We start from the raw sequence: 17,874 nt of genomic DNA on the forward strand, positions 1-17,874 counted from the left end.
GCACGGCCGCAGGAGAATGCGAGCGAGTCGCAAGGTGCACCACTACCCTTTTACAACAAGCACACTAAAGCGAGGGGAGGGGAAGGAGAAGGAATACTTGCCGTCACGCAAGCACCCGCTGACAAACAAGGCCCAAGCCCGCGATGCCCGGTGATGATGCCGTGTGCACGCGTCTGTGCAAGATGCTGCAGGAGGAGTGAGCGACAAGGTGGTAAAAGACAGAGAGCAGATGACGTGCGCGGCTGGGAACGAGAACCGAAGTACCGAATCGCCGTAAGATAGATGAGCGCACTGAGGGGCGTGTAGGGCATTCGGCAAAGCAGCAGGTAAGCGACAGCAGAGTTGGCAGTGATAAGAATCAGCACTGCGCGGGAGAAGGGTGGAAGAGAGAGAGCGGAATGGCAAGGAAGGGGAGTGAGGCAGGTAAGGTAGGTAGTGGTGGGGGGTGGGGGCGTCGCCCCGAAGTGAAACACATAGAAGAGCGACGCAGATGCAGCAGAAGACGAAGCGCCTGTGCACACTTTGTTGCTGTTGTGCGTGTTCGCGAAAGAAATGCACACCACCATAACAAGAGGGAAATTCGCCATTGCCGGTGCCACGGCGCTCGCGTCGAGTGCGCGTTGATGCCTGAATGCTGGTGATTCGAAGTTGAGGAAACGGTTATCTTTTCACCTTCAGCGTGGGCATTTTCTGCCACACAACCATCGGCGTGGTGCAGAGCAGCGGTAGCCAGACGTCACCGCAATGAGCCAACTCGGTCATCTGAGAGCGCGTCCACCGCCCCAAGCTCCACCCACTCCACGCCTCGCAGCCGCTCACACCACGCAGGGCGCCACCTGCCGTATCCCCCTCAGGGTGGCGCTCAGGCTTCTCAGCAGTAGGCAATGAGGTATGGGTGAGGTGCGTCTGAGTCGCTCTGACGGGCTGCCCATCGCATGGATGGCACGAGTGTGTCCACTGTCGCAGGTCGATCCGACGCAGCGCCACCCACTGCCTGGCTGCTGGCATCAGTAGCGACGAATCGACCTGGGTTCCCTGCGTCCTAGGCATCTGGGCCTGCCACCACCACAGGTGGCTCGGCATTTGGCAGAGGCATAGATGGGGTGCACTGGACCCTGAGGCGCCACGCACTGAAAAGGCTGTCCACTCCCCACCGTCGTCAGCGTGACGCCCCATGAGAACAGCAGGCACACAAAACAATGAAGGACAATACACAACCGAAAAGGCAGCAGAAAAAGAGAAGCGGGGGAGAGAAGTTCGCGCTCTCATCACAGCAGGCATGCGGCGTTACCGAGGGAGGAGGTGGAGGAGAAGGATGACAGACACACCGAGACCGAGGGCGTGCGCACCGAAGCCCGCGTCAGCAACGAAATTCTACGCCGCAACGAGAACAGAACCGCGCCAGTGCCCCGCAAAGAGCGCATCGGGCACTCCTGGTAAACCTACAGCATTTCATCAAAATCGCTCAGTTAGTAAGATGCAACGAAATCAGCACCGAAACGGAAAAGCACTGGACATGTCCCATAGCCATCTCTCATGAAGTCCATCCCGGCATCGCCGGGCACATCAGCTGACGCTGCTCCGTCTCACTCCGCGACCTCTCCATTGAGGGTCCGGTAAAACGCCTTGCGAGCCCCCTTGCTGAGCGAGCGAACAAGAACGCTAAACACAGAGTCGCCGCGCTCCACCAGCTCGCGCGGCGAGCCGAACTCGAGAACGCGGCCCTGGTCCATGACGACGATGACGTCGCAGGCGGCGACGGTGTGCAGGCGGTGCGCGATGGTGACGACGGTGTAGTCGCGGAAGGTGTGCTGCACGGTGCGCTGGATCTGGCGGTCCAGCGCGGGGTCGACGTTCGCGGTGGCCTCGTCCATGAGCAGGAAGGCGCTGCCGCGCTTGAGCAGCGCGCGCGCCAGGCACAGCAGCTGGCGCTGGCCCACGCTGTAGTTGGCGCCGCCCTCCTGCACGCGCCCGTCCAGCCCGCCCGCATCCCCGCGCACGCGCTCCTCCATCCCCACCTGCCGCAGCGCGCGCCACACACCCGCGTCGCCGCACCGCCCAAAGGGGTCCACGTTGCTGCGCACCGTGCCGTCGAACAGCAGCGGGTCCTGCGGGATCATCGAGAAGAGCCCGCGCAGCTCGCGCACGCCGTAGTCGCGCGCGTCGCGCCCGCACACAAGCATGCGGCCGCCGCACACCTCTACCAGTCGCAGGAACGCCAGCAGCAGCGTCGACTTCCCGCTGCCGGTGCGCCCCACAACGCCCACCTTCTGCCCCGGCGCCACCGCGAAGCACACGTCGCGCAGCACCAGCGGCAGCCCCGGCCGGTACCGCATGTCCACGTGCTCCAGCACAAGCGACCCCGCAGGCGCAGCAGCAGCGGTGACATCTTCCGGAGATAGCTCTATCCCGTCCACCACGGCATGTGCGAAGACACTCTTGGACTGGCGCGCGTTCTCATTTTCGTCGCGGAGCTCTTCAGCCGGCGCGTTGTCCGTGTAGTACAGCACGCGCTCCACGCAGTTCATCGACGCCTCCACCGTTGCGCCGACACCGATCAGGCTGGAAAGCTTTTGGCTGAGGGAAGAGGCGTTGATGAAACACAAAGCCAACATGGCGACATTCATGGGCACCGATGGGATGTGTGTTGAGAGAACACCAAGCAGCGCTAGCACACAGACAGCTGCGTTTCCGAGCAGCTCCACACGTACCGTGACCCAGACCGTACCGACGGCCTTCATGTAGGCACAGGAAAAGACGCTATCAAGACCTTGCAGTGCACGTCCCACGACAGCGTGCTCGCGGCCGTAGGTGCAGATGGTCCAGCGCCCCGTCAGCACCTCATTCAGGATCGAGAAGACAGGCGAGTTGGAGATGTTGAGCAGGCGCTGCATCTCGCGGTTGGCAGCGCAGAAGAAGCGAAAGATGCGGCCGTACACCAAAATGCACGGCACCAGTAGGAAAATGGTAAACGGCTGCGAAACGGTGAGCATGAGCAGGTAGCCAAGGATGAAGCTGCCATGCACGGCTGCAGAGATGACGTAGGTGGGCAGTGCTGCATCGATTTCCCTCATGTCTCGTGACAGCCGATTGGTGAGCCGTCCAAGTGGGGTCGTTTCGTAGAAGTTGAGTGTGGCGACAACGAGGGAGCTGAGAAGACCTGCGTGAAGCTCACGCGCCGCATTGCGCAAACCATTGAACACGAATATAACCCGGATGGGTATCACGAAGACGGTGCTCAGGGCAAACATGGCGAAGGCAAAGATGCAGCCGTTGTTGGACATACCATCAAAGGCGCCAGAGGACCAGAGAGAGAGCCAAACAGTCGGCAGCTGCTGTGCCACTTCCGTGAACAAAAACATGGCAGTAACGCCGCAGAAGACGTGCATGCCACCAGCAGCATGGATGTACCGGCGATACATACTCCAAGAAACGGCCCCGCTAGCCTTCTCCTCCCTGTTGTCAGTCGGTTCAGTGGACACTTCAACAGCCCCCGCCAGTTCCTCCGCATCGCCAGGGAGTCGGGGTTCTTCCTGTTGCTGCTCAAGCTTATCAGCCCCTTCAACCTCGCAACGTTGTCTGCTGGCAGCGTCTGCTCTTTCAGTGGTTTCGCAGACCTTCATCGGCATCGCTCGCGAGAGCAGGGCACATCTTCGAGCGGCGGAAGCGCGTTTGTCCACCGTCTTGCTAGCGAAGCAGGCATCCACCGTCACCTCCACCTCATCTGTACATCCTTGCTGCTCGGCGTACTCGCAGTAAGCGGCATAGCTGCCCTGAAAGGCGACGCGGCCCTCCTCCAGCAGCACAACCAAGTCCGCGTAGGCGGCGGCGCCGACCTGGTGGGTGGCCAGCACGCGCGTCTTGCCGGCCAGCGCGCCGCACACGCACTCGCGCATCACGCGCTCGCCCACCTGCGCGTCCAGCGCCGACAGCGGGTCGTCCAGCACGTACACGTCGCGGTCCGCGTACACGGCGCGCGCAAGGCCCACGCGCGCCTTCTGCCCGCCGCTCAGGTTGATGCCTCTCTCGCCGATCTCCGTCTCCGCGCCGTCCGCCAGCAGCGCCAGGTCCGAGGCCAGCTGGGTGCTGCGCACCGCGCGCTCGAAGGCCGCCGCGTCCGGCGCGCCGAAGAACACAACGTTGTCGCGCAGCGTCGCGTTCATGATCCACGGCTGCTGCGGCACGTAGGCCACGCTGCGCGAGCACGCCACGCGGCCGCGCGTCACCGCCAGCGCGCCGATCAGCGCGTCCAGCAGCGTGGACTTGCCGCTGCCCGTCGGCCCCAGCACCACCGTCAGCCGCCCGCGCGGCACGCGCAGGTCCACGTCCGCCAGCAGCGACTTGGCGCGCAGCTCGTAGTGCGTGTCCCCACCGCCGCTCTCGCGGCTGCTGGCCGGGGGCAGCGGCACAGCCTTGTGGGAGCTCACCGTCGCGTTGCACAGCACAGCGGCCGCGTCGTCGCCCTTCGACGCCAGCGCCTCCTCAAGGATGTCGCGTGCCTGCGCGTCGTCAGCGGCGAGGAAGGAGGTGAGGCGCTTCATGGACACGAAGAACTGCGCATAAACAACGAGGAACGAGAACATTGTCTGCTGTGGTGTGTGGATGAGCTGCAGGAGAGAGATAACGGGGTACACGACATGGGAAGACATGACGTGACCGGTGAGGGCGTATGTAATAAAGGTAGACGCCAGCGTCAAGGTCGGGGTGAGGCTCGTTGCAAACATCGTACCTGTGGTGGCAATCTGAAAACGACGGAGTGCCGCCAGCTCGGCATCGCGTTTCTCGGTTATCAGTCGCTGAAAGTGGCGCTCGAATCCCATGAACTTGATGGAGCGGATGCCGGAGAGGAACTCGTTCGTGATGCGGAGTCGCTCATCTGTTGCCAATGCGAGCGCGTAGGAGCACCTGGATGACATGATCGTTGCTAGAATTTGCAGCGGAGCTATCATCATCATCATGGCCATTCCGACAAGCGCGCTGAAACCCATGGTTCGGTAGAGGAGACAGACAGCGGCAACGAGCAAGACAGGAATGGTGACGATCATCCACAGTCCCTGAAAGGCACTCACGAAAACATCCACATCGGAGGCGAAAAGGTTGACAATGCGACCGACGTTCAGCTCGGGTCGCTGTACAGACTTCTCGGAGATGAGAAGGCACTTGGCAGCGATGCAGGCAGAAAGCGCGGAGCGCACGGCAAATGCGTATCGTCTGCACAGCTGCTCATACTTGGCTGTGGTCGCGCTGTGCACAAGCGAGACACAGAAGACAACCGCAACGCTGCAGAATGCGTTGAAAATCGGCGGCGGCAGCGGCGCCTTCGTCGTGGTCTGAGAGGCCACTGGTGGCGCCAGATACCCCACGTACCACTTCCGAGCCATCGGTGTCAGCAGCGCACTCAGTTCCACGACGAAGCGCAACGGCAACAGCCACAGGAGCGGCTGGCGAAAGCAATAGAAGACCGCATACAAGACCGACTCCACGTGGGGTGCTTCGCACGCTTTCGCATCATCTGGGGAGAAACCTGGCGGCGGTGCTGCGTCTGCCGGGTAGTGGCCGAGGGGGCGAAACACAACGTCCTCGACTCGCTCGCACGTCAGCACCGTGTTATCCTCCACGGGGTCGAACAGGTGCTCGCCATCCACCTCGCCGCGGTGATGCGCGCCGGGACCGCGCTCCGGGACAGGGGCACTGCGCCCGCGGCGCAGCAGCCACCCAACGCAGCGGCCAACGCAGCAGCCACGGCGCCGCGACGGGGCCACGCGCCACTCCACGCCCGCGTACAGCCGCCCCGGCGTGCCGTACTGCTGCACCGCGCCCACCCAGCGCAGCACGCCGTCGCTGGCGTCGTCCCAGCGCACGCCGACGCGCGCGCCAACGTAGCCGTCCCACGCATGGCGGCGCGCTTGCTGGCGCTGCAGCTCCGCCGCCAGCACGACACCGGCATTGTAGGCGCGGTACTCGCGCATCGGGTGCGGCAGCCCATTCATGGTCAGCTCCTCTCGCGCCGCGCGGTGCATGAGGTCGCCAAGCCATGTATGAAAAAATGTCCCGAGTAGCCAGCCGGCCCGGTCCTCCGGCTGCTGCTCATACGCGGGCTCTTCACCAAAGAGGTCTCTAAGTCCTCGTGCTGGAGGTGGGGGATCGGACGGCTGATGATATGCTGGTGACACCACCGTCGGGTGGGCATGCGGGCGAGGTGTGGCGCTTGCGTGTGCAAGTTGGCCTGGTACGGAATATGCGGGCATCCACACAGCTATGGCTGAGGTCGTGAACGTTCAGGGCAGCACGAAATAATGAAAGAAGAAAGCAAAATAGAACGGACCGCCTGATCCGTCCGTTCTGCGGCTGCAGAGGATGTGCAGGGAAGCGGGACAGAGTGAAGCAGTGGAAGATCGGTGAGATCCACAAAAGGCAGAGAGGGGCGGGAAAAAGGGCCCGTATGAAAGCTAAAACGATACACGCGCACACGCGCACCCACCCACCCACACACACACACAGATAAAGATACCCTCACCACCACCTTCCCTCGAAGAGAGAGGCTCCGGTTCGCGCGGACGGATTCCGCGAAGGAAAAAAAAATGGAAAAGAAAAGCGAGTCGAAGAAGAGAGGAAGGGGGTGCTCGCTGGGGTGCGGGGAGCAAAAGAGGGTGAGGAGGAGGGGCGCTTCGGCGGCTATGGGCGCCGTTGAGCTCGGCGCTTAGGCGACGAGATGCTAACCGAGACGAAAGCGTGAAGAGGATTTCGAAAAGGCGGAAAAAAAGAAAAAACAACACGAAGAGAGTCACGAGAATTTGGTGAGGCCAAAGACGGCACGAGTGCTTGAGATGTACAGCGAGGAGGGAGGGCAGAGAGGCACCAAGGCAATTGGTCAGGCAACGAGCACGGGATGAAAAGCAGATGAATTCTATCCCTCAGCGAAGAAAGTCGAAAACAGAGGCGCGCCTTCACTGACGAGAAAGCAACAAAACAAAACGAGAAAGCGGACGCGCGCGCGAGAGCGAGAGAAAGACGGGAGGCGTGTAAGACAGCAGAAGTACTCGAACGAAAGGAGGAAGACAAGCAGATGAGCTGAGTGTGCGTGCGTGTGTGTGTGTGTGTGTGTGTGTGTGTCGGCGGATGTAACAGCGGCGCTCTCGATGTATGAAGAGCGACGCACACACGTTAGTGCATCCACGCACACACAAACACACAGACACACAAAACAAAAAAATAAAGAGGAAAAAAAACGAGCACAATACTCGGTCGACGAAAGAGAGACCACAAGGAGGCTTCCACGCTGCCAAGCCGCATTGGCGCCGTGAGATCGCGGCTCAGCATCACAGGTGCTTCTCTGCACGCCAGTTGTGGTTGCCTTCTGTGCTTTCACGTCTCTATGTCACGAATTCAGCTCCCCTTGTCGGTGCAACGGGTTGCAGCCTTGTCACAGAGCTGCCGATATCGTGCTCGTTGCCGTTGCTTAGAATTTGTGAATACAGAAGAAACGGGCACTAGGAGTGGACAGTGGTAAGAGGCGGCGGACGTGTTGAGAAGTTTGTCGCATCACGCACGTGCAAGAATCGTGCCAGTGCGTCGATGTGCGAGTGTGTCGATGTGCGTGTCGGTGTGTGTGTGTGTGTGTCTGGTGGTTCGAACAGAGGAGGCGATAGCCAAAGAAAACAACAAAGCACCACAAAAGGGGGGTGTCGCGGAAGGTGCGACATCCATGCGTGCCTTGATCGCCGATCAGAGCAGCGGACAGCGATGAACGACGTGTGCGAAAGACAGAGAGGGAGTGACCGGGGGGAGGAGGAGGAGGAGAGAATGCAACACCGTTGAGTGCACGAGAGACGATGTGCAGAACAGGGCAGGACCACACCCTAAACGACACCACGCACTAGTGGTGTACTCTTTGTTGGGCTGCAGCGGCTTCGCTGCCGCTCCCGAGTCTCGGTACCACATGCACGGCGCACATGCCCGTCTCGCACCCTCATGAGCATTGTTTGCGTGCAGACAGGCTTGGCAGGTTGCGTGCACATCAGCTGGTGGGTCATGGTGGTGTTGCTGTTTTCGATAGCATTGACGTCTGCCGTGAGGAAGGCATCAGATTCGCACAAGACACAACTGGGTAGTAGTTCTAGTACAGAGAGTGAGGGAGAGGAGGAGGAACCACGAGATGATCCGTCGCGGACGACGCACACCGGAAGCACAGAGGGTGTGTGTTCCGCGACATGCAACGAAACGCTCACAGGCACAATGGCATAGAAGAGGAGAAGAGAGAGGGGGGAAGCCTGCCACCGCCGGCCCCGCCCCCCGAGCGATGCACAGAGGGAGGGAGGGAGGGGGAGGACGACAGCGGCAGCAAAGAAAGCGGAGGCGCAATACGAAGGCCCGTCCCTTTCCAAGCCCTCATCTCTTCCTCGAAACGTCGCTGCGAGCCATCCCTTGTGCTGCAACACGAAGAGGCAAAAGCGGGAGGGAAGAGACACGAGATGGCAGCGAGGCATATCAACGACAGTGCTCAATTCGAGGGACAGAGAAAAATAAAAATATGCAAACGTACCCCCCCCCCAAAAAAAGGCAAAACGAGTCCCAGATGTGAGCAAAGTGAGAGGGAGCGGGGGAGGGAGGACAAGACGGCACATGTCGCGTGCTCCACCGGCCTTGTTGAGGTTGTGGTACAGACCGCCGTAGAGTTGCATCTCGTGCCCAACCCCGTCTGGTCCCCTCACCCCAAAAAAGAGGAAAATACGCTACGATTTCTCCCAGTGGATGCGCAGGTGTGAAGCGCTCGACCGCTGCTCTAGTAAGGTGGTGCGCTCCTCCAACACACCGACGCGCGCCTTTAGGTGCTCAATGACCTCCAGCACTGCACGCTTCTCCGCATTCTTCTCCAGAGACCTGGTGCGGCTCTCCAGGTCCACGACACAGTCCTCCAGCGCCCTAACTTTGTCCCAGATCGAATGGCACCCCTCCATGCGCGGCTCGGTGCTTCTCCCATGTGTGGTTCCTCGCAGCAGGCCGCCTGCACTAACCTCAGCGTTCTGTTCTGCCCTCTGTGGCTCGCCGACGGGCCACGACTCGACATCTGGGAGACTCACGGCATCGCCGGTGGACTCAACGGCAGAATCGGCAGGGAACCAAGAGGCCATCTCGTCGGAGGGCAGCTCTTGGTTCGGTGGCACAGAGGCGGATGGCCCCGCCACATCTGCGCCTCGGAATGGTACATTCCAGTCCGTTGCTGAGATCGCTGAGCCGGTCAGCGCGTACGCCGCCGAAGCATTCGTAGATGGCGTCGCGCTTCCCCTGCCAAGCGCAGAAGCCGATGCCGTGGGGATCTTTGACCCCTGCTGCCGAGCATCAGATGGTGACAGGTGTGAGGTGTTTGTTGGGGGATGAGAAAATATTGTAGAGGAGGCAACGGCGGTGGGTTCTGTCGACTGTCCCGTCGTAGGTACATCGGAGGCACGCGAGTGCGGCGGCGGCGAGGATCCGGTTGAAGCAGCCCAGGAATGAACGCTCTCCAAGGGCGGCTTGCGAGCCGGTACCCTCGATTCGCTTGGCCTCGGCGACGGCATCAAGGAGGGCTTCGCTGCTGAGGCGCAGAGTGTACCGGACCATCGCCCCATCGACGTCGACGTTTTGTCCTGCGATTGGACGGCAGACCTCTCTTGAAATGCGTCGGGGTTTCCCTCATTCCTCACAGGCCCACGTCGCCGTCGCTCCTGCATGAGTGCAGCCGGATCTTCGTGGAGGGTGGCATGTCCTGTCGCACCGGAAACCCGCGTTGCAGCCACAGGGCCGGCGCTCCTCTCTCGATCCCACATTCCACTCGGCTGACCGGTGGCGGCTGCCCGTTGTGCTGGGCTGCGTGTGGCGGAAGCGGTTTGCCGAGGCGCGTCTGCGACCTGCGAGGAGAAGTGCCTTTCTGGGTTTCGGTAGCCTTGCTTGGCGCGGTAGCGTGCCAGCGGCGAGTCCGTCAGAGATGGCGATGTCAGTTGCCCCTGCGCGCGCACCGGGGTCCGGCGATCTGGAGCTCCCGCGAGAACGTTAGCCCGTGACGCGGTGGCGCCGCTCAGATGCTGCAGTTTGACCGATACTGCTGATGATACGGTGGCTTTCGTGAAACAGAGCGACGACGGCGGTTGTTGTGGAGGTGCCGAGGCAAGGTGATGCGGTGCAGCAGCTCGGCGCAGCCACGACTCTGTCGTGCGGTGATCGCTCCTTGGAGGGGAGACACTGGTACAATCGATGACCATGCGCCGCGGTGGCGTAGCCTTCGCAGCAGCTACCTCTCTTATTTCGCTGTCTGTTGTGCTCGCTGCCTTCCTTCGAGGGGAAGAGAAAGGCGGCTGACCTGGCCGCGTCTTTGTGTCCGTGGCTGCAGCACTTTCCACCGCGACCTTCGGTGTTGCCGCCATGGAGGCACGCATGAAATCAGATGCAGCGGTGCTGTTGCGTGGCGTGATGCCGTGACTCGCCGTTGCTCTGGCACTCTCCGTCTGTGAAGGCTTTGCGCTCCTTGCCGTCCGCTCCACGACCGGCAGGTCATCCTTTCGATTGTTACGCCACGCCGCCATGGATATGTGTGGCTGTGACGGAGGGTGCTGCCTCGCCGCTTCGTCCACTGTAGTGGTCCTCGGAGACTCCACGAGCGAGTAGCTGCCGTCCGTCTCAAACGTGGTGGAGAGACTTGTCGTCATGGATGATGCTGAGGTGTCTACTGACTGTTGGACTGGGGGCTGCTTCTCACCTGCCTTCCTGGCGGCTGCAGGGGCGTCTTCATTGAAAGACCGCTCGCCACCCTTAGCGCCTTTCTCTCCTGCATGCCCAACGTCAGCTGCAGAGGAGATGTGATTTCCATGGATTGCGGTCGTTGCATGATGGGAACGTGGCGCCAACTGCAATGGCGTCAATAAGCCGCCCATGCCCTCCAAAGTCTCCGCAAGCTCCAGCGAGGAGGTAGCTAGGCGCGCCAGAGCTGCCTGCACTCGCTCGATTTCGCGCTCAGTCTCAGTCGCACGACCACTACGGGCAGTGGAGTGCGCAGCAACACTGGCCTCCTCAGGCGGTAGTACCTGTAGGCGTTCGTGCCACTCGGCTTCGCAGAGATCTCGGTACTTCAAAAGCTGCTGCAGCCGAATGTTAAGTCGAATGGCTCCCTCGTGGGATACGAAGAAGTACCGCACCACAGCGTGGCGCCGTCTCTGGTTCGATATCTCCCGTTCCACATCCGTGTACGGGTTGCTCCCAGGCGTGGATACGCTGTTCCTGGCGTCGCTCACTGTTGCGATCCGCCTAGAGGGGGTGGGGAGGTTCGCGAGGGAGTTCCGGCTACCACGAGGAGGCGTGAATAGCGATGATTCGCGCCAGACTGGAGGAGGCCTTGTGCCCGCCAGCGGCGTATTCTCAAGGGAGAACTCCAGCTGCATTGTAACGCGGCTTGAAGAAGGCGATTCAATTTTCCGGCGCTGATACTCTTCGGGGAGGGGCTGGCATGAGGGGCGAGAGCTGCTCGCACCACGGGCACAGCGAGAGACATGTGCCGGCTGGGAAGCATGGCTCTCCCCTGCGACCGATGGGGAGTCCTGCACCGCCGAAGCAGCAGCAGCAGTAGTGGCGCCCGCCTGCCCCAGTGTGTTTGCACATTGGCGTACCTTCTCCCTCTCTGCGTCCTTGGGCGACTTGTGCGATGATGTGCCGGACATCCTCGTTGACCGGGCGATGCTCAACGGTGTGTAAAGGCCGCTCGATGCATGGAAAAAAGAGACCCGCCTCGTGGCGCCACCCGAGGATGCCCGTGACGGTGTGGCTGGCATCCCCCGTTGTGTGCTGCCCCCCCCTGCGGTGAGGAGGTGGAGAGACGAGACCGCCAAAAGAAAAAAAAGAGGCGCAGAATGGCAGAAAAGGGCGAACGAAAGGGAAGGCAGTGAGGAACACATCACAGGCGCGAGTAAGCAGCCACAGCAGCAGAAAGGTGCGAGGAGGTGGGGGAGGGGGGGGGGGGGGCAAAAACCGAGAACACAGCGTTGCACACGCGTGCATCTGCACGAGCCTCGAGCCCCCCAAACGTTGTCTCCGTTTGGCGGATGTACGCTGCAGAAGTCGACAGCGCTTGGGTGTTGTCAGCCTATGTGTATGGGTGTGTGAGTGTGTGTGTGTGCGAGGAGGGGAGGGGGGAGGGCGAACGGCCGGCGGGCAGAGGGGAAAAAAGGCAATGGGGAGCAAATGCGCCAGCGAAGAAACCCAAAACAACAAAAAGCATCGTAACCAGCAGTGGAGCCAGAGACTTGGTGATCCAGAGCGAGAGAGTTGAGGCGGGCACATGCAGCCCCAACGGCACACGCACACCACCCACCACCAACGGTGGCAACAGCAAAGCCGCCGTATGATAATATAGCATCATCTCTGAGGACGTATGGAGAAGCACAAAGCCGCTTCACCAGCGCGTGTGCACACTCCTCAAGAGAGAGAAAAGGGAAAAAGCCTAGCGGTGCGTGGGTGGAGATGGCGTGTGCGCGAGCGACTGAAAACGGGAAGGCAATGGGAACCATATGCGAGGCTGATGCGATGAGCACAGACCAAACCGAGTCTTGGCGTCAGACCTCTCTCCCTCGGTCTTCGCCCCCTGAAGGGACAGCACGGCGAAAAATGTCCATGTAGAAAAAAGGCGGCGACTGACCACAACGACGAAAGCCAGCATCGATGGCAGCCAATCATGTACACCTGCGCCGCATACCAACGCACAAGAGAGAGGGGCAGAGTTATCGTGCACAGAAGCGCGCGTGAATGCGGCGTACTTGATGTAGCTCAACTGCACTCCTCCACACCCACATACGCCCTTCGACACGAGTGCAGGTGTTAGCGAGCGCGCCGTTAGAAGCGCTTGGTCAGAGTCTTGAAAGCGTTCAACTCTTCAAGGGCAGTATCCTTGCGCTCTCGCTGCTCCTGACAATCCAAAAGAATGCGCTGCACCCGACCTCGCTGGCGGTTCACGCGTCGGTCGCGCTCGGCACCGCGACCTCCATCCAAGGCATCGCTGTCGTCTGTGAAAAGCACCATGGGTGCTACGCACGACCGCACATGCTCAGCCCCACCGCTGGAACGAAGCTCTTCGTTCTCTTCCGTCGGGGTGGCATCTGCAGCTTTCTCCATGAGCGACGCGTTCTTAGCATCGGCCTGCCCGCCCACCGCCTTGTCGGCACCCTCCTTCGCAGCGCCGCTCGCATTGCGAGATGCCCTACGACTCCGCATGTCCACCGTGGACGTCTCCGTCGACGAGAAAGACTGCCGTGACGCTCGCATTCGCCGAACCCGCTCATTCACAAACGGGGAGACGTCTGTGAGGGACGTGCCGATCTTGCTGGCCCGCCGTGAAGGCGCTGCGCACGAGTCATTCAGCAACGCAGAGTTGCCGGGAGGCGGCGCGGCATCCTCGGCGCCCTTCATCGACGCAGACGCGCTTGGGCCATCTGCCGCACCAGCGCTGAGGCTGTCGCCTGCGGTCGCTGTCTTGCCTTCTTTGCCAAAGGCTGCTGCATAGGCGCCGATACTGCAAAGAAAACGCCGGCGGGCCTCGTCGGGTTCCGGCACGGCGGAGGGCAACGGGATGCGATATGGCTTGAGGTCCTCTGAATCGCCTGTTGGCACCAGCAGCAGCGTCAGGTCAAGCAGCGGCACAAACGACGGTGGCGGCTTGGCCTCGTGCTCGTCTTCGTCGCCACACCAAAGTCTGCTCTCTTCCAGCTGGCTGTCATCATCCTCAGTTTCGAGCGTACAGCTGTGATGGGGCCGGGCGTGGCCACCGCCTTGGGTGTCACGCGGCACCAACTCGTCGTCCTTTCGATCATTCCTGTTGTGTTCCTTCACGGCTGCCATGTCCTCCTTGTGTCTCGCATTCGTACTCGCGGACGTCTTCGCAGGCGGAGATGTCTCACGCATGAGCGCAGCGGCGGCCGTCAACTTCACCGGCGCGCTCCCCTCCTCTGCCGCCTTTCTGGGCCCGTAACTCTGCAACAGTGCATTGATGCTCTGCTCGAGTTTGTCTAGCTCGTCTAGCTGGATGTCGCCGAGAGAAGTAACGGTGCAGGTGGAGGCACCTTTCGCGTCGTCGGCCACGGCGGAAGTGCGAGCATGAGGCAGTAACTCTCCCTCCGCTACGGGAGTGCTGAGACCTTCACCTGCACCTTGACCCGACGAGTACGCAGGCGCTGGAGTCGGATGCCTCTCCGGCGCCATGTCCTTGCCCAAGGAGGGGACGCGCACGAAGCTGTGAGTGCTACTGCGCCGATGAGAACCACACGTGTCTGCTAACTTGCGGAGCAACAACTCTTTGGGGACATGCCGTGACGCACCCGCCTCGGGTAGCTGCACTTCGTTGTTGTTCACCTCCGTGTCGCTGGCGGTTCTGCTTGGTCGCGGGTACTTGTTGACGAGAGCGCGTCGCTGGACAAGGTGAGGATTCTGTTCCATCTCAGTAGTTACGGGCATTGCAGCGTGGCCAGCTGCCACGTGGATTGCCGGCAGGGGTGTTGGTGCACCACCGCTGGGGAGCAGCAGCTGCGTCCTGTTTTGACGAGCCCACTGTAGCAGAGGCGTGTACGCGCCAGGCGTCGCGCTGGCGGGCCGTCGCTCCGCCAGCTCCTCGTCCTTCGATCTTTGCAGCGACTTGAGACCCGGGCTTGTCTGCTCAGCGGACGCTTCGGTGGTGGAAAAAGAGCTTCGAAGATCGCCACGCATGCGTTGAGAGGAGAGAGCAGGCTCAGCGTGTGTCTCTGCCCCTACCCCGCCGCCCCTGCGTGACGCGTTCTTGCCAGCCTCAGGGTCCGCCGGCGAACTCTCAACAGAGCTCATGTGAAGCACCTCGACACCCTCAGGGGTCACGGTACGCGCAGCACGTGCGGCCGAACGCGTGGACTCAGCCTTGAGCGCGGCGGACACGGTCGTGCCCTGCGTCAGCGTCCATGAAGACGTGCATGGGCTGGAGGTGACGGTGGTGTGGCGCGTGCTTGACCACTCAAGGCTAGAGAAAACCGGTGACACCTCTACTCCACCAGGCATCCCAACAGGAGTCTCGATCGAGGTCGACTGTTGAGGAAAGGCGCGGCCAGCGTTCCTCAAGTACTCCTGGAGCTGAAGCCGTTGCTCACGACGCTCGAGCACTGCACGGAACAGCCCCTGCGTCTCAGTGGCGCTGGCTGACAGGAATGGCGCCGTGTCCTCCTTTGCAGTCGTTGTAGACCTTTGCGTGGTCTGGCAAGGCGCAGACTGGTGCGCCGATGTACGATCCAGCGGCCGGCGGTTAGCCGGAGTAGCACCTTTCGCCTTTTCTGACACAAATCTAGGATGGGTTGTGTGTTGCGCTGACGCCAGCGACGGCTGCGCTTCCCGGCCCACCAGAATGCCATCTTTCGCAGTAACTCGATGCGCTGGGTCCTCTGCCAGGCAGCAGCTGGAGGACTTGCTCGGTGCGGGGTGAGTTGACACGCTGGCAGTTGATTCAGCTTGTACCTTATGGTTTCTGGCAGCTGCAGCTGCAGAGCCATCAATCACGCTTCGATTTTGCACTGTAGATGGCAGTTCCGGCTGCGGCGTCGTCGACACCTTTGAGTTCCGCTTGGAGGCGACAGACGCCAGCGCAGCTTCCGGTGACTCTGGTACAGCGCCGCCGTGCCTGACCTCACTGAGGAGGAAGGACCCGCTTACCGTAGGCGCACTAGCAGCATTCCGGGCCTCTACTGTCACAGATCTTTTGCGCCGTCTTTCCGACTCCTCTGTCGACGGCTGTGGTGCAACGGCGAGGTCGGTATCGGTGATGCTGACCGCTTGTGCGGATGGCTTTTCGTTTTTCGCTTGCCGCTGCCACGACGCGTCCGTAGCTGGCTCACTCGGCAACGGCCTCGCCCCCTGTTCTCTTGGTGCTGCGCCTACCTTATCTTTCACCGGCACATCTCTTAACGTCGTGGCACTCTCGACAGTGGACGATGTTGAGGCGCTCATTGATGTCGCATCCTTCTCCTTTGAGCGATTCTCCTCTTGGCGTTGGCGCCACCGCTGCAGATGCGAGTGCGACGCCTCCTCAAAGTCCCTGGTGCTTGTGCGCCGCGAACCACCACCCGACATGGGCTCGGCATCCTTTCTTGAGGCATCGTTACGCTTCTCGTCCGCAGGGCGTCCGCGTCCCTCAGAAGGCGACTGAGCCGCTGGCCTTGACTCCTGTGCGCGCGCACAGGTGTAGGTGAGGCTGCGCGTAAAAGTGGGGTGCGCGCTGGGCTGTCCAAGCGTTCCTTTTGTATGTCTCTGCGGCAGCGTGCTGCCTCTGTGAAGCAGCTGTGTCAGCAGTGACACGGGTGCTGAGGCGATGGACGTGGTGGCCGCGGCACGCCCGTCAGCGAGGTCCACCACCCTCACAGCCGTGGCTGCGGGCTCGGTCGATGCAGCCACAACAGCACAAACGCCATTGCCGGGTACATTCCTCGTCGCCGATAGAGAGCGATACTTGGACTTCTCGCGACCTAGATCTCTGCTCCTGCTACTGGTCCGCGTGTAGATGAAGTGCACAGATGGCACGGGCACACCCATCGCCTTCGGAGAGGCTGGCGTGGTCGACAGAGACGGCTTCAAGTGGCCCGTGCAATTCGCATGGGAAGTGACGCTAGGACGGGAAGATGACGTCACCGGTGAGTGAGACACCTCGACGGCAGACGCTGGAGCAGCCGGGCTGGAAGCATCGGCGCGGTCTCCAGTAAACGCGCTCCAGGAAAACGGCCGAAAGGGAGCGGCGTAGGTGCTCTCGCGGCGCCGAGGTGCAGCCGGCTCCGCTGCCAACTCCGAGAAGTTTTCTACGCCCAGTTGATAGGGATGGCGAGATAACGTCGGCTGATCGGCGCATACGTCTGAGGCTACCCTGGCCTTCTGCGATTTGTCGCGTGCGCCAGCACTGCTGCCGCTGCTGTGCTCTTCCTTGTCAACCTGTCCGTTGCGATACTGGTGGTGGCGGCCTTTCACAGCCAGAGAGGGGGGCAACGACGAGCCACCGCCGGGATCGCGGGCCGTCTTCCGTCGAGGAACGGTGTTGCCGCTGCCGCTGCGGGCATCCTCCTTATAGAATTTTCGGGCCGCAGACGCCTTGGCCAACGGGGCGCTTACACGCGATAGTAAGGGATTGGCGCGCCCGTTGGCGAGAGAGGTTGGGGTGGCCGTTGAGTCCGTCGATGATGCTGCAGCTGATGCTGCCCCGATCGTCGCAAAGGTAGCAGCGTTCATAGACGTGTGCCATCCATCAATGAAAGACGCTGATGAGTCATCACAGGCAAGCGAGAGAGCAGGCACATCTTTTTCTGCCGTCGCCGCATCCACCTTTCGCCGTGTTGCAGCTGCCGCCAGCACAGATGCCCGGCGCTGAGGTGGTGAGCCGTTGTGGGCCATGTGGTGCCGCCGTGATCCCCGCGTGCTCACTGTGGTGAAACCGCCATGGGCACTGGTCCGAAGCGGATTCAGGTTATGGCGTGGCCGTGATAGCAACGGGTGCGGAAGGGATGATATGGACTGGGCACTGTAACGGCGGCGGCGAGATTCAACTGTGGTGTGTTCGGCTCCATGAACAGCGGCACCTGCCGAGGCACCGTCAGAGTCACCTACGTCGCTTGCAGAGGTGTTGGACCCGGTGGGCCGCGCTAGGCTAACGAGCAGAGAAGAGAACGAGGAAAGAGACCTGGGCGGCCGAGCGCCCGCAGTAATGCCAGTTCTACCGCCACTGCCAATGTCTGCGCGTTGCTCCGGAATGCCTGTCCCAATGCCGTGGCGGGTCGCACCCGCTCTGCCGTCGCCCATGGTCGCAGCACTGCTAGTGTACATCCAGTGCGCAGCCAATTACAGAGCAGTGAAAGGGGCAGC

The 17,874-nt window shown here is 61.4% G+C and overlaps 3 protein-coding genes across 3 annotated transcripts; all 3 read right to left on the reverse strand.

Moving 5' to 3' along the window:
- Positions 1 to 1,586: 1,586 nt before the first annotated feature.
- On the reverse strand, positions 1,587 to 6,248 carry LMXM_30_1290 (multidrug resistance protein, copy 1-like protein; the record flags this gene model as incomplete). The annotated part of the gene is made up of 1 exon (XM_003877598.1): positions 1,587 to 6,248. One exon carries the CDS (start codon positions 6,246 to 6,248, stop codon positions 1,587 to 1,589), a length of 4,662 nt encoding a protein of 1,553 aa, XP_003877647.1.
- A 2,484-nt stretch (positions 6,249 to 8,732) lies between these two features.
- Positions 8,733 to 11,798, reverse strand: LMXM_30_1300 (conserved hypothetical protein; the record flags this gene model as incomplete). The annotated part of the gene is made up of 1 exon (XM_003877599.1): positions 8,733 to 11,798. The coding sequence occupies one exon, from the start codon at positions 11,796 to 11,798 to the stop codon at positions 8,733 to 8,735; it is 3,066 nt and encodes a 1,021-aa protein (XP_003877648.1).
- A 1,057-nt stretch (positions 11,799 to 12,855) lies between these two features.
- Positions 12,856 to 17,835, reverse strand: LMXM_30_1310 (conserved hypothetical protein; the record flags this gene model as incomplete). Its single annotated transcript, XM_003877600.1, has 1 exon — positions 12,856 to 17,835. The coding sequence occupies one exon, from the start codon at positions 17,833 to 17,835 to the stop codon at positions 12,856 to 12,858; it is 4,980 nt and encodes a 1,659-aa protein (XP_003877649.1).
- Positions 17,836 to 17,874: the final 39 nt, after the last annotated feature.

This window comes from Leishmania mexicana, chromosome 30, assembly GCF_000234665.1.
Source record: "Leishmania mexicana MHOM/GT/2001/U1103 complete genome, chromosome 30".
Taxonomy (NCBI): domain Eukaryota; phylum Euglenozoa; class Kinetoplastea; order Trypanosomatida; family Trypanosomatidae; genus Leishmania; species Leishmania mexicana.